This window comes from Protopterus annectens, chromosome 3.part1 (assembly GCF_019279795.1).
Source record: "Protopterus annectens isolate FY-2018-M chromosome 3.part1, PAN1.0, whole genome shotgun sequence".
NCBI classification, from domain to species: domain Eukaryota; kingdom Metazoa; phylum Chordata; order Ceratodontiformes; family Protopteridae; genus Protopterus; species Protopterus annectens.
In genome coordinates this window covers 149,916,694-149,930,988 of record NC_056732.1, presented here as the reverse complement: position 1 = coordinate 149,930,988, position 14,295 = coordinate 149,916,694, and the positions used below count along the sequence as shown (strand labels likewise).

The 14,295-nt window shown below is 45.7% G+C and overlaps 1 protein-coding gene across 2 annotated transcripts in view; it reads right to left on the bottom strand.

The window, feature by feature from the left end:
* Window positions 1-14,295, bottom strand: part of WAC (WW domain containing adaptor with coiled-coil) — a 2,564,300-nt gene that overhangs the window by 245,565 nt on the left and 2,304,440 nt on the right. For both annotated transcript variants that reach the window (XM_044066675.1, XM_044066674.1), the window contains one exon: window positions 7,354-7,540. In XM_044066675.1, the coding sequence (XP_043922610.1) occupies window positions 7,354-7,540 (187 nt within the window). The remainder of the gene's footprint in view (window positions 1-7,353; window positions 7,541-14,295) is intronic.

Sequence of the window (14,295 nt, the reverse complement as noted above, 5' to 3'; positions counted from 1 at the left end):
TAAGTCTCAGTGAAACTCTGTCCTTATGAAAGGTCAAATACGGAGGTTTAATGGACAAAGCTTGAAGTTCTGATACTCTTCTGGCTGATGTAATGGCTATTAGAAACGCCGTTTTCCAAGATAAAAATTTCAGTTCACAGGTGGCAGCTGGTTCAAAGGGTGGTGAAGTGATGGCTTGTAGCACAAGATTTAGGACCCATGGCATGACAGGCTCTGACACAGGAGGGCGAAGTAGCCAAGCGCCTTTCAAGAAGGCCTTGCAGAGTTTATGGCCCATAAGAGAGGGCTCGTAAGATGTATGGAAATTGGAGATTGCAGCCAATTGCACTTTAATGGTAGCGGGCGCAGAGCCCTGACGGAAAAGCATGGCAAAAAAATTTAAAATCAATGGAATAGAGGCTGTGAAGGGGTCCAAACCTTGGGCCTGAGCCCAAATGGAGAATCTCTTCCATTGTAGAAGACTTATTAGATGAAGACAAGATGTGTACCACCTCCGGTGAAAAAGAATGCCGTCTAACTAGTGATAGAAGTGGAGTATAGCCAGGCTGTCAGCCTGAGGGTTCGCAGGGATGGATGGAGCTGGCCTGATGTGTGAGTCAGGAGGTCTGGCACTGGGTCCAGAGTCCAAGGACCGTCCTCTGCGTACTTCTGAAGAAAAGGGAACCATACTTGTCGAGGCCAGTGTGGAGCAATAAGAATCATCCTGCTTCCCAAGGATATGGCTTTTTGAATCACTCTTGGTAACAGAGGAAACGGAGGGAAAGCGTAGACCAGACCAGGAGGCCAATCGTGGGCTAGAGCGTCCCTGGGTGACTCCCCCTGTGGGGGGATCAGTGTGAAGTACTCGCTGCATTTGGCTTTGAGGGTACTGGCAAAGAGATTGCAGCAAGGCTGACTCCACCTGTTGAAAATTTGAACCGCCACTCGGTTGTTCAGGGACCACTCGTAAGGCATCAGAATAGCTCTGCTCAGCCTGTCTGCTATCACATTGGACTTTCCCGGAATGTGCGTTGCCACTAAGAACCGTTGGGAAGATACTGCCCAATGCCACACTCGCATGGCCTCTCTGCAGAGGGGATAAGACTTGGTTCCCCCTTGCTTGTTCAGGTACCACACTACGGACGTGTTGTCCGAGTGAATCGCAATTGTTCCCAGAGGTAGAGAGTCTTGGAGTGCTGGCAACGCTAGAAACACCGCTCATCTCCCGGACACTGATGAGCAGATGTACCTCGTGATCTTGCCACGTGCCTTGGACTGTCCTGCCAAGATAATGCCCCCCCACCCGATCTGGGAGGTGTCCGTGGTCACTGTGGCCACTGGAGACAAAGGAATCAGGCTTCTCCCTTTATCCAGATTGGCGGAACGTAGCCACCAGCGGAGGTCCTGTTTGCACTGTTCCGTGAGAAGTATCAAGTGGGAAAGAGGAAGTTTCTGAAATGACCATTGGGCAGAAAGGAGCCATTGCAGAATCTGCATATGTAACCTGGCCAGAGGCACCAGCATGATGGTGGCAGCCATGGAGCCCAAAAGCTGGAGAAGTAACCTGGCTTGAACTCTTGAGGGGCAACAGTGCATGGATCTGAGACTGCAGCACTCTTATTCTCTCTTGTGGCAGAAAGGCTTGCATCTGAATAGTCTAGCTCTGCGCCTATAAAAACAACACACTGTCAGGGCAGCAAGGCAGACTTTTCCCAGTTTAAAGTAATTCCTAATTGTTGACACAGTGCTATGGTAGTCTCCCTGGCTTGCATAAGCAGATCCCTGGTGGGGGTGGTGAGAAGCCAGTCGTCCAGATACGGAAACACCTGGAATCTCTGACGTCTCAGGTGAGCTGTCACCACTGCCAAACACTTGGTGAACACCCTGGGGGCTGTGGTGAGACCAAAGGGCAGGGCACGAAACTGGAAGTGACTGGCTCCCAGCCGGAAGCGCAAGTGACTCCTGGATGCCTTGTCCATCTTGATGTGGTAGTAGGCATCCTTGAGATCGATGGATCACATCCATACTCCTTTTTCCAGCAATGGAAAAATGGACTGAAGCGCGACCATTCGGAACTTAGACTTCAGAACGTAGTGGTTCAGTCGACTGAGATCCAGAATGGGTCTCAGGTCCCCTGTTCTTTTCGGCACCAAAAAGAGTCTTGAGTTAAGTTCCTGATCCGATATGGTCTGAGGGGACTGGTTGGATGACTCCTTTTTCTAGCAGCTTTGTAACTTTTAGTGCTGCTTGATCCTGTTGACTGGGTGGGACGTCCGGGATTCTTCTGACTGGAGGGGGTGTTGATACAAAGGGAATAGCGTAACCTCCGGTAACTATTTGAAGCACCCAACGATCCTGGGTGATGCTTTCCCAGGCTTCCGGTTGCAACGAAATTCGGCCCCTGACTGGCTCCGGAACAGCACAGTCGGGTAACGCCTCAGCAACGGTGGAAGGAAGATCCGCAAAAGGAATTGCGGTCTCCCGAGTTGCGGGGGCCTCCTCTGCCTCTAGGACGGCGTCTTCCAAAATCATTTCCCCCTCCTCTGCCTCTGGAGGGGGACTCACCTTGAGCTGTAGGGAAAGGCCTCTGAGACTTCTTGAACCACATTTCCCCCCCTCTCTGAGCCTTGGGGTAAGGCCTAGAAGGGAGAGAGAGAGAAATGGCCCCCTACGGCAGATAGTGTCTTTCCCTCCTGTTCGCATCTGGTGAGGGTGTCTTTCACTTTGGTCCCGAAAAGAGAGGACCCATCAAAGGGGGCGTCAGTGAAGGAAGACTTAAAGGCCTCTGCAAATTGACACAGGCGCATCCAGGCTTGCCTTCTGAGAGCTACACCTGAGCTAGCTGCCCTACTCGCCCCTTCAGCTGCATAAGATATGAGCCTCATGGACGAGTTGACAATGGAACCAAGGGTAGACAAGTGGGCGTTAACAGTTTGCATTACCGCCTCAGGCATGTTACCCATCAGAGTATCTCCTAGCTTCTTAAGGAGATCTCTTCGGAGCCGAGTGAAATGACTAAGGTAATTCAGCGACCGCAAGGTAAAGGTCGCCGAAGACAGGGTGTACACTTCCCGTACCGGTCCACACTCCTGGACTCCTTGTTAGGAGGATGGACGGAAGAAGAAGCCTCTGCAACTTCCTGCTGAGTGGCTGCCGCCACCACCAAGGCATCTACCGAAACCCCTTTAGTCAGGAACTCTTTCCCCGGGGGAGCAGAAAAGAACTTATTTGGACGTCTGGGCACTGGTTCCATGGAATCGGGGTTCTCCCACACCCTTCGACAAATCAAATCCAGGAGTTCGTCGAAGGGTGGAGACACCCAGGAGGCGGACAGTTGAGCTCCGAAGGCCTTGACGAATACAGACTCCTCCTCAGAGGGGGTCTTGGAAGGCCAGTCACCTCTCTGCCTCAAAATCTCCAGGATGTCGGAGAAAGAGACATCATCGCAGGACGACTTGGGGGATCCCTCTGACTCCTTGAGGTCGGTATCAGAGGTGAGGGACTCGTCCTGGGAGTCCATGTGCTTCCTCTTGCACTTCTTTCTGGGGGGCTCCTCAGGCACCGACTGAGGGGCCATCAGAAAGTAGAGGACCGCTCAAGGGGGTATCCCCAGACCTTCGGGCTCCACCATCCACGGACAGGGGGGCGTCAGAGGCTCTAGCCGGGGTGTATGGGGATGGAGTGACCGATCCAGGTCATGTGACTGACGATCTGGCCAGTGCTCTCCTCATGGCCTCGAAGGCAGGTCCCCCCGAATCAGAGGACCGACCCGTCTCGGAGACCACGACCGGAGTCGAGATTCCCCGAGCCAATGCACCGAGAGGGAGACTCAGAACAGACAGGAGTCCCAAGGTATCCCCCTCTGGTCCGACTGAGGAAACCAGAGTACCGAAACCAGAGGACGGAGCCGACATGGTTGGAGCAGACGCTGGCTCCGATAGACTCACCTGGGGAATCGGAGCCGACACAAGGACATCACTCGGCGCGGGGCACTCCGGCACTGACACATGGGTGCTCGGAGGAGGAATCATCTGTACCAGGACAGGGACTGGCTCCGGAGCCGACTGCATCGGAGCCAAAAACAGTTTTACTAACACCGGAGACTGCAGGAGCCTCTGGACCACCCTATCCACATCCAAATCAGACAGCCTAGAGGATTTGGAAGAAACAGAAGGAGATTGGGATCTCCTACCTGGAGACTCATGCCTGACATTGGGTGACCGGCTCCGAATAGGCTCCAATAATATCGGAACAGAGGTCGACTCCAGTACAACAGATACCTCCTGCTGCCCAGAGGGCAATGGAGCTGAGGAGGTAGTATCCATAACCGAAACTTTCTCCTGCGGCCCCGAGGACAATGGAGCAGTGGAGGAAGTATCCACTTTTGAAACCTTCTCCGAAGGCTCCGAAGAGACAGACGGAGCCGGAGATCTTTTCTTGGCCTTAGCAGGCTTAGATTTAACACTAGAAGACGAAGAAGAATCTAACGCCTCCTCAAAGGCAGGCTTAATCAGCCCCTTCAAAATCAGTTTATTTTTTCTTTCCTGCAGTACCCTAGGGCTAAACACGTGGCAAAATCTGCAGGACTCTTGTAGGTGAATAGCACCCAGACAATACACACAGATGGAATGCCCATCTGTAATGGACATTTTGTAGCCACATTTGGTACACTTCTTAAACCCGGAAGGTTTATGCTCTTTAGACATGATAACAACCGCACAACACCCAGCTGACAGAGACAACACAAGAGGAAGGCGGGAAAAAACAAACCACACTAACGGCCAAGTAAACTCTAAGTTAAATGTTTCTTGGAGGGAAAACAACTACCCACAACTCACAAAACCAGCACAAAAAATACAAGGGAACAACACTGGAGATGACTAGGTCCTCTAACTTAAAACGGCCTAGACTGCGAAACAGAGGGATATCACAAACAAACACAGTCCTCACAAAAGCTCACAAGAACTAGTCAAAAAAAGGAAGAGTAGCTATTAAAATAGCTTTTGCAATACAACTACTAAAATACTTAGAAAAGTATATGAAAAGGGTACTTAGCCACAGCCAAGCAAGACCACGTCCTAACTCTACGAGCGGCAAACGAGATCTGGGGCTAGGGCGAGGTGCATCTTGGGATACCGGGTTAGCCCAGCCAATTAGAGACTTCGTGCTAGATAGTTGGCCGAGTCCCCGTGAGTAAAGAATGGAGGCGAGATAGGACCACATAACATCCCAAACATAATGACTGCAACAGTGAAACACGAAGAACATAAGTTGAAGAAGCTAGAGGTGATGGAAATGAAGTGCCTGAGAATGGTGGTAGAATGCACACTGTGGGACAGACGAAGAAATGAGGACATAAGAGCAGAAGCCAAAGTAGCTCCAATTGCAGAAAAGATTAGAGCGACAATCTGGTGAGGAAGATCTGGGACAGACAGGAAAAAGGTAAGAGGAAGTGAGGACGTCCAGCAAAGAGGTGGATGGATTGTGTGAAAGAAGATCTGCGACAGTCAGGCATGAGTGTTGAAAGCAGGGATGTGGCACTAAATTGAGAGAGTTGGTGACAGTTAACAATACTCCGACCCCCATGTAGAAAAAAAAATGGGAAAAAGGGGTTGTTGATGATGATGACAACTAATTTAATTAGCAGCTTAGGTGCCTGTAGGACTGGTACTGAGAGGATGGGACTGAGTGGCCGCTGCTGGCTCACCCATCCTGGAGAAGGAAGGTGGGCTGTGGCTCACCATTTTGCTGACACCTTGTAGGATCACCAAGCCTATGCCATCATTAGTGGATTATGCAGCCGAAGAAGCATGCTCCTCCTCAGGAGGCAGAAATTGTGGACTCGGAGGAGCTGCCAAACAGAGTGAATCTAAGGGAAGAGGGTAGTAGGCCACTCCAGAAGACAAACAAAATGGGCCACTCCCTACCACCTGACTCTCAACAAGAAATGTGGGGAGGCGGATACAGATTCCTGGTCAGGAATGCACAGGCTAGAGGACTTTCACCTAGCTCATGAATACCCAGCTCCAATTCTGCCAAAAGAATGGGGCAAATGGGTAAAGACAGAGGACCATTATCCAAGATCCAGGAGAATTAATTTGCCTTATTAATTAGTTTAGAGATAAACTCACCTTTGTGAGAAATGCCTAAGCAAAATAAGCATCAAGAAAGGCAATCTTTATATGCTGTTTGTCCACCATCACTTTGGAAGAAATCACTGCATTAAATTGTACCTTTAGTATTTTTTCCTGCCAACAGCAAGTTTTAACTTTAACTATAAAACGAAAACTGGAATTAAAAATGCAGCTGCTAAGATGGATGCCAGAAATATCCGATGTACAACCTGTGACAGAGCAGTGTGACAAACCTTTTCTGAAAAGGATGAGAATGCGAATGCCTGCAAATGCTGTTATAGTATATCTAACAAAAACCTATCCTGTAATAACTACTCTCTAACACTTGCCACACTTTATCCCTGTTAAGTCAAATTTTGCAATACAAGCTACTCACCAGTAACAGCCACATATGCATGGGTAAGTAGTAAAACTCCCAACAACATAACACAGAAGCAAGGTAACAATTTCATATATGAAAACTAACAAAAGAGAAAAATAACGAGCACCTTGCATTTATTAAATAAACTGCATACATTTCACATGACCTGACTGTCAGTTAGTCATTTTAAATGAACTACCAAAGTACATTTTTTTTTTAGTCTTACAAAGTCTAACAGAACACCTTGCTCTAATGCTGTAATAACACACTACCACATTCTCAACTCACCAGCTGTGACTCCTGATACAACACTAATACAAGTTACTGCCACTGCTCCTGACTCGTGTATGAGAAGAGACTGAATGAATACATGAAAGATAGGGTGGGATTTTATAGTGGGAACATGTCTGAGGTATCGTAATGTCAGTGTATGCATACATGCATGGAAAGGTGATATGTTTATGATTATGACAAAAAAAATCCGTGGTATCCCATGAAGTCTCAGAAAACTCAGTATGAAACTTATAATCAACTAGGATTGCTTGTTTGTTTCAATAAAGGATATTCCATTTTTAACTCAACTGTGGACTACCTACTATTTTATTATTTTGTAGTACATATATTTTACAGTTCCATTTTTATTCGTGAACTAGGTGAACAACATATTTCAAGGAGTGAAATTCACATCCTTCACACTGCAAATTTTCTGCTTGGTTTGTTTTTTATGATTATAAATGCAAATAAGTTTTACTTACACTACACACAGCACTACTGGTAAAACTGTTCTCTAGTGGAACACTTGCTTGTGATCATTTTTCTTTTTTTTTAATAAAACAAAGACATGGAGGACAGCATAAAAAAGAACTATGAAACACAAACCTGTTTTTCTGCATGGTCTGCAGGCCATCCTTGCACATGCTTTATAAGATTTTCATTGAAGTGTGATGCTAGCGTTGGTGTTAAGGAGCACGAAGACCGTGTGGATGTATTCTGTGGTGCAGAAGCTGAACTTGGTCCACTACTGGTAGAGTTATTTGTACTCGGTGGTGAAGGGCTCCTTTGACTACTAGAGAATAGAGGAAAAGATGCAGTGATACAAAACAGTTCTTAACTTAATTACAGAACTTTGTAAACAATGCATTCCTATAGTCATCTTGTTAGTACATACTTTCTTTTTACCCCCCTCTCTGGACAAACATTTATCTACAGCAATAGAGTATTCACATCATCATCTGAACTCTGACAGACACTCGGATATTTAGATGAAATCCAGTACTTCTATTTATAAGATTTATGCCATGCTAATTTACTTTTTCATTGTCACAGTCATAAGAGGCAAGACAGCAGAATCTCAACTTAAAGAAAGAATGCACTATGTTACAATACACACAACCCTAGCCCAGCCTACCCTATAACACGTTTACAAATATTTACAATGCAAGACAAATTCCTATGTCTACAAAAAGGAGTGCCTCAAAAGTTTTTGCCATGTATTCTTTTGTTACCAGGCAAGTGAAATTGTGAAGTTTCAGCTGTTTTCTGGCAACACCCCTTTCAAAAACCATTTCACAAGAGGTAGGGTAGAAAGAAAGGGGGGGGGGGGTCAACAAGCAGAAATGACCAGATGAATCTTGATAGAAAAAATATAAGGAAGGTCAGATAGAATAAAACAAGACAGACCAGAGAATAACTCACACAAACACTGAAAAATCAAAGTCTGGGCTTTAAAAGGATCCTAGTTTTTGAATTGGCACCACCAACAAAATCTTTCCACTTACCCTATGCAATTTTCTAAAAGCAGGTTTCTTTGCCTCCTTTAATACCTGCTGCATATCCTCAGAAAAAAAGTGCCCAAAAGGTATTAAAATTCCATCATCCAGGCAGTTAACTGAAGATGTTGAACAGTGGGCTGTATCAAACTTCCACCTGTCTTGTGCGACTAACTCCATTCTTGAAGCTTGTTAACTGCCCTTGGCCATTTTCAAAAGGAGGGAGAACACTGTTGTCTGCACCAAAGGTTTCACCACAACTATCTTAGAGTCCTCCTGAATCTCAACTCCTCTGGCTATCACAAAAATAGCATACAGCAACATTCCCATCCCTGTGAATGAAAATTCATCGGTTTTCCAGGTTAGCCTACAAGGAGTCCTGCAGCAGAATTTAACTGTCTGCTTTGACTGGAGGCAAACAGATCATCTTGAGGAGTTCCCCCATTGATGGCTCAATTCCTGGAAGACCCTGGGGTGAAACTTCATTTGTGAGTGTCTGTACTGGTACTGCTCAACTTGTCTGCCACAATGTTTTGCTCTGATAGAATATAAGTAGCCTGGAGAGACAAACTGAACTGAATTGCTAGATCCCAGACTGCAAAAGGTATAGCATCTGCTTCCTTCTTGTTTATGTACCACATCGCTTTGGTGTTGCCTGTGATTACTAGCAGAGGGCCCTAAGTCCAAGATGGTTCAGAGATATGACAACATTTATTAGCGCCATCACTGTTCGATATTTCTGCATTTTAACTTGTCTTGTTTGTTCCATGGACCCTGCAATTTCACTCCTTTGGACAGAATTCTCCAAGCAAAGTCTGAGGCATCTAATGTTAGACTGAATGGGGGCTGGCAGGGAGAAGGGAACATTTGGGTTGAGAGACAACTGATTTACTCACCAATTTAAATTCCCTTTTTACAAACCCCAGCACTGGAATTCAAAATGACAGTGTTGGTGTTGAGTTCACAATTACTTCACAGACCATGGAAACTTCATCAAGTGAAGTCTGACCAAGGGAATAAGGAGAATAAGTTGAGGCCAAACCTAGAATTTTGAGACATTCTACGACAGATGCCAGAGTCTGGTTTGGAAACATCAGAAAGTGTTCAGTGCAACTCTCCACTTTGACCAGATGAAAAAATTCCATTGTAATCATTGTATCTATAAGACCATTACAAAGACTATCTTGTGAGAAGGAATGAGTGCTTTTTCTCTCTTCATCTGAAATCTTAGACTGAGAAACAGCTTTACTACTCAAGCCAGAGATTCCTGACAAGCTGTGAAAGAATCTGCAAATATCAGGCGATCATTTAAATAAGAGAAACGGTGAATGCCCTGCAACCAGCAATGGGCACCAGGCATTTTGTAAACATAACTTGGATGATGCTAATCCACAGAGCAATACAGCAAACTGAAAATGCAACCCAGATACACAGGAACACAAAGTGCCTGAAATTGCTGCTGATTGGAATGTGATGGCAAGCATCTTTTACATACAAAGTAACCAGGAAGGAGCAGTAACGGAAAAGTACAGTTTTGTACCTACCATAAATGCAGATGTTCAAGTGTATACACTCTGCTGCAGTCATTACACTTGGGTTATCCTGCCGTCAGGGGGTTCCCCAGTCGGCCTGAATTCCAAAGTCTTGGTCCGGTGTCGGTTGCTGTCGCCTCCTCCCTGACGTCAGTGCGACAGGGGTATATAAGATGCAACAGACGCCATTTTCTTCAGTTTTTCTTACCCCAGATGTCAGGTGCCTCTAAATAAGTAGGCAATTCCAATTGCTAATAAAACATACATAAGAAAAGCAAAAAAACAACTTACAGCTACCAGCAAATACTCCCCATAGGTAGTAAGGGTAGAAGACATAGGTACGTACAAGCCAGTAAGAGGGGAAGGAGAGAGGGTAACCTGGACTGCAGCAGTGTATACACTCGAAATCTACATTTATGGTAGGTACAAAACTGTACTATGTTCATCGTGTTACACTGCTGCAGTCATTACACTTGGGTAGAATCCCAAAGCTGAGGTAGGGTGGCTGGTACTATAAGGCATTAAAGGTGACTATAAGGCCCTGCAGCGGCGAAGCCAGCTCTGGATTTAGAGTATAGAGGCAGATGGTAATGCTTGGTGAAGGTATGTACAGAACACCAAGTTGCTGCTTCCAAAATATCCTTGGTAGGTACTCCGCTGAGGTAGGCAGTTGAAGTGGCTGTTGCCCTGGTGGAGTGAGATCTAATGCTGCTAGGTACATGTTTTCCATGGCATGTGTAGCAGAAACGTATACAATGTCCTATCCATTTTGAAATAGTCTGTTTTGAAATGGCTTTTCCCTGTGCTCCTGCAGCATATGCTACCAATAATTGCTCAGATTTTCTGAAAGCTTTGGTTTTGTCCAAGTAGAAGCGTAACTGCCTGTGAATGTCCAAAGAGTGCAGTAGTCTCTCCCCTTTATTCTGTGGTTTAGGATAAAAAGTTGGCAGGTGAAAAGTTTGGTTTAGAGCCACACTGGATACCACCTTTGGCATAAACGTAGGGTTAGCTCTTAAAGACACCCTGACCTGGTGGAAAATGAGGAAAGGTTCCACTGCCATTAGTGCCTGTAATTCTGAAACTCTTCGTGCTGATGTTATTGCCAGGAGCAGAGCAGTTTTCCAAGAGATATATTTTAATTCTGCTGTGTTAGCTGGCTCAAAAGGAGGTAAAGTTAGTTTTCCAAAACAAAGTTGAGGTCCCAAGTTGGAGTAGGTGCTCTACGGGGCGGTCTTATGTTTTTAGCCCCTCTGAGGTACTGTTTTAACAGAGGATTAGAGAAAATTGGTGGATCCGTGTTGTAATGAGCAGAGATGGCAGAGGCGTGGATCTTGATGGATGAGAAGGAGAGGCCTTTGTCCAGCATCTCAGTTAAGTATTGTAGTTTCTGAGGAATGTTTGGGACAAGAGGGTCAAGGCTGTGAGCTTGGTTCCAAGCACAGAATCTTTTCCATTTATCCGAATAGGCTTTCCTGGTACTAGGCCTTCTGGCCTCCAGAATGACATCCATAACAGTTTTGGAGAGAGGCATTGCTTGCTTAACTAAGGAATCTTCCATGCAGCTAGGTTTAAGGTCTTTAGCTGGCTGTGTAGTATTTGATTGTTGTGCTGAGTCAGCAGATGTGGGATTTGAGGCAAAATCCAGGGTGGTTCTTGTGCTAAGATCATTAAGATTGGGTACCAGTGCTGGCGAGGCCAGTCTGGTACAATCAGGATCATCTTTGGTTCTTCTTGCCTGGCTTTTATGAGTACCTTTGGCAGGAGAGGTAGTGGTGGGAAAGCATATACTTGTATGTTCTCCCAGCTGAATGAGAGGGCATCCACTTTCCATGCTTGTGGATGGTAACTCCTTGTGCAGAATTTTTGTAGCTGGCAGTTTATTGGGGATGCAAACAGATCTGTGTCTGGGCTCCACCATTTCTGCGTTATCATTCTGAATATTTGTGGATTCAATTCCCATTCGTGGGGATCCATGATGTTTCTGCTTAAGTCGTCTGCCAGTGTGTTTTTCTCTCCTGGCAGGAATTGTGCTTGCAGAAGAACTTGAAGGTTTACAGCTGTGCTCCACAAGGTCATGGCTTGTCTGCATAGGGGGTAGGAATGAGTGCCCCCTTGCTTGTTTATGTACCACATAACTGTGGTGTTGTCTGTCTTTAGCAGTAGTTGTCCTGGATGCAGCAGGTCCTTGAAAGCTATAAGGGCATTTTGTACAGCTAGCATCTCTTTGATTGATGTGAAGATGCCTTTGTTCTGCTGGCCACGTGCCCTGAATACATTTGCCTGCCATGTGTGCTCCCCAGGCGTAATCCGATGCATCTGTTGTCAGTGTTTGTCTGGCTGTGGGTTGGGTAAAAGGCTGTCCCTTGTTGAGGTGACAAGCTTGAGCCCAACACTGAAACTCCTGTTGAAGGCAAGGGATTAGTGGTATAACTGTTTCCAAACTTTGATAGTGTTGAGACCATACATTCTTTAGGTACCATTGTAGTTTCCTCATATGCAGTCTGGTATATGGAATTAGTAGTATGCAGGATGCCATGTAACCCAAGGCCTACAGAATTTTTCTTGCAGGGAGTTGGGTCTTTGTTGCCATCAATTGAAAGTATTGAGTCAGTTGTCCTTGCTTGTTTGGCGTGAGATAAGCCACCTGGGCCGTTGTGTTCAAGCTGGCACCCAGGAATATAATCTCTTGTGAGGGCACTAGTTTTGATTTCTTTTCATTTACTGTGTACCCCTGGCAACTTAACTTTTTTACAAACGCCAGATGCTTTAGAAGAATGTCCTTGCTCTCTGCTTAAATCAGGCAGTCGTCCAGGTACGGATAAATTTGAATTCCTTTCTGTCTGCAAAATTCAATTACTGGTACCAGGCACTTTGTGAAGACCCTGGGCGCAGTAGATAAGCCAAAGGGCAGTGCAGTGAATTGGTAGTGCACTGAACCAGCTATGAATCTGAGGTATCTTCTGCAGTTTTGTCTGATAGGGTCACGCAGGTATGGCTCCTTGAGGTCCAAAGTCACGAGCCAAGCTTTCTTGCCCAGCATGGGAAGAAGCTGCTGTAATGTCAACATTTTGAATTTCGGAACATCCAGGTAAGTGTTTAGAGATGACAGATCCAAAATGGGCCTCCAGGCTTTGTTCTTTCTGGGTACCAGAAAGAGTCTTGAGTAAAATCCTTGTCCTTGCTCCTGTGATGGTACCTTTTGAATAGCTCTCATATCCATGAGTGCTGTAATTTGTTTTTGAGCCTCTGCCCATTGATTTGGTGGCACATTTGGCATTCCTTTTAACATTGGCAGTGTGTGAAAGTGGAACCTGTAACCTTGAAATACAATGTTGAGAACCCATTTGTCTTTGGTGATCATTTGCCAATTGTTGTAGAAGAGTGCCAGTTTTCCTCCCAAGGGGGCTGCCAAGAGGGATTTGTTTGGCAGCTGTAGTGGGAAGTCATTGGAGCTGCTTTTTATATGGTTGGGGGCCTGTCTTCCCCTTCTTTCTGGCCTGAAGCAACCCATTGCCGAGGCCTGTAATGACCTTTGTTTGACCTCTACCTCTTGGACGTCTGTATCTTCCCCTTTGAGGTCTGTCTGTAATTGGAAAGGACCAATTCTTAGTTGGCCAGTTTCTGCTAAATCTAGGAGGCTGAATCTGTAAGAAATCCTTCACCGTTTGCATAGATTTTGTCTTATCCTCCATTTTCTTTAATACCTGTTCTGCCTTAACTCCAAATAACACATCCTGCTGCAAAGGTGCATCCAATAATTTATTTAACATGATCTGGTAACGTATGTTCTTTTAACCAAGCATGTCTTCTAATGACAGAGCCTGTAACTGCTGCTCTGCAGGAGGCCTCTAGAGAATCAAAACCACATTGCAAAGTATGCTTTCCCACTTGTTCAGCTGCATGCAATAAATCCTGCATTTCTTTAAAATTAGGAGGATCTGATTCTGGAAGCATTTTTTGTTTTAACTGAGACAGTAAAAATTGCTGATATTTTAACATGTGAAACTGGCAATTTAAGGCTCTCATTGCTAAAGTTGCAGACGTATATACTTTCTTTCCCCATCTGTCTAATGCTCTGGAATCTCTGTCAGAGGGAACTGGATTCTTGGCTGATGAGGCCTTAACTCCTTTGGGTCCCTGAGAAATAGTTTCAGGGTCAGCTACAGGGCTTTTATACAGAAATTTATGTGAGTCAGGGACTCTGTGATATCTGTCAGGTTTAACAGGGGCTGGAGGTAAGGAATCAGGATTTAAGCTGGATTCAGTATACACATCATCCACAATATCTAACACTGGCGGAATAGCAGGGGGTCTGTGTTGAGGTAATAAAAGGAAGTCTCTGAGCCTTTTCTTGGATTCTGAGTAATCCTGGCCTTCCCAGTGGAAATGCTCCCTCATGGTATGTAGGGTTTTCCCAAAGGAGTAGTCCCTCAGGCAGTGAGGCTGATGGAATTTGATTCCTCAGCATCAGAATCCTCATAAGGGGGTTAAGAGTATCCTAGGTCTGAGAATGAATCAGA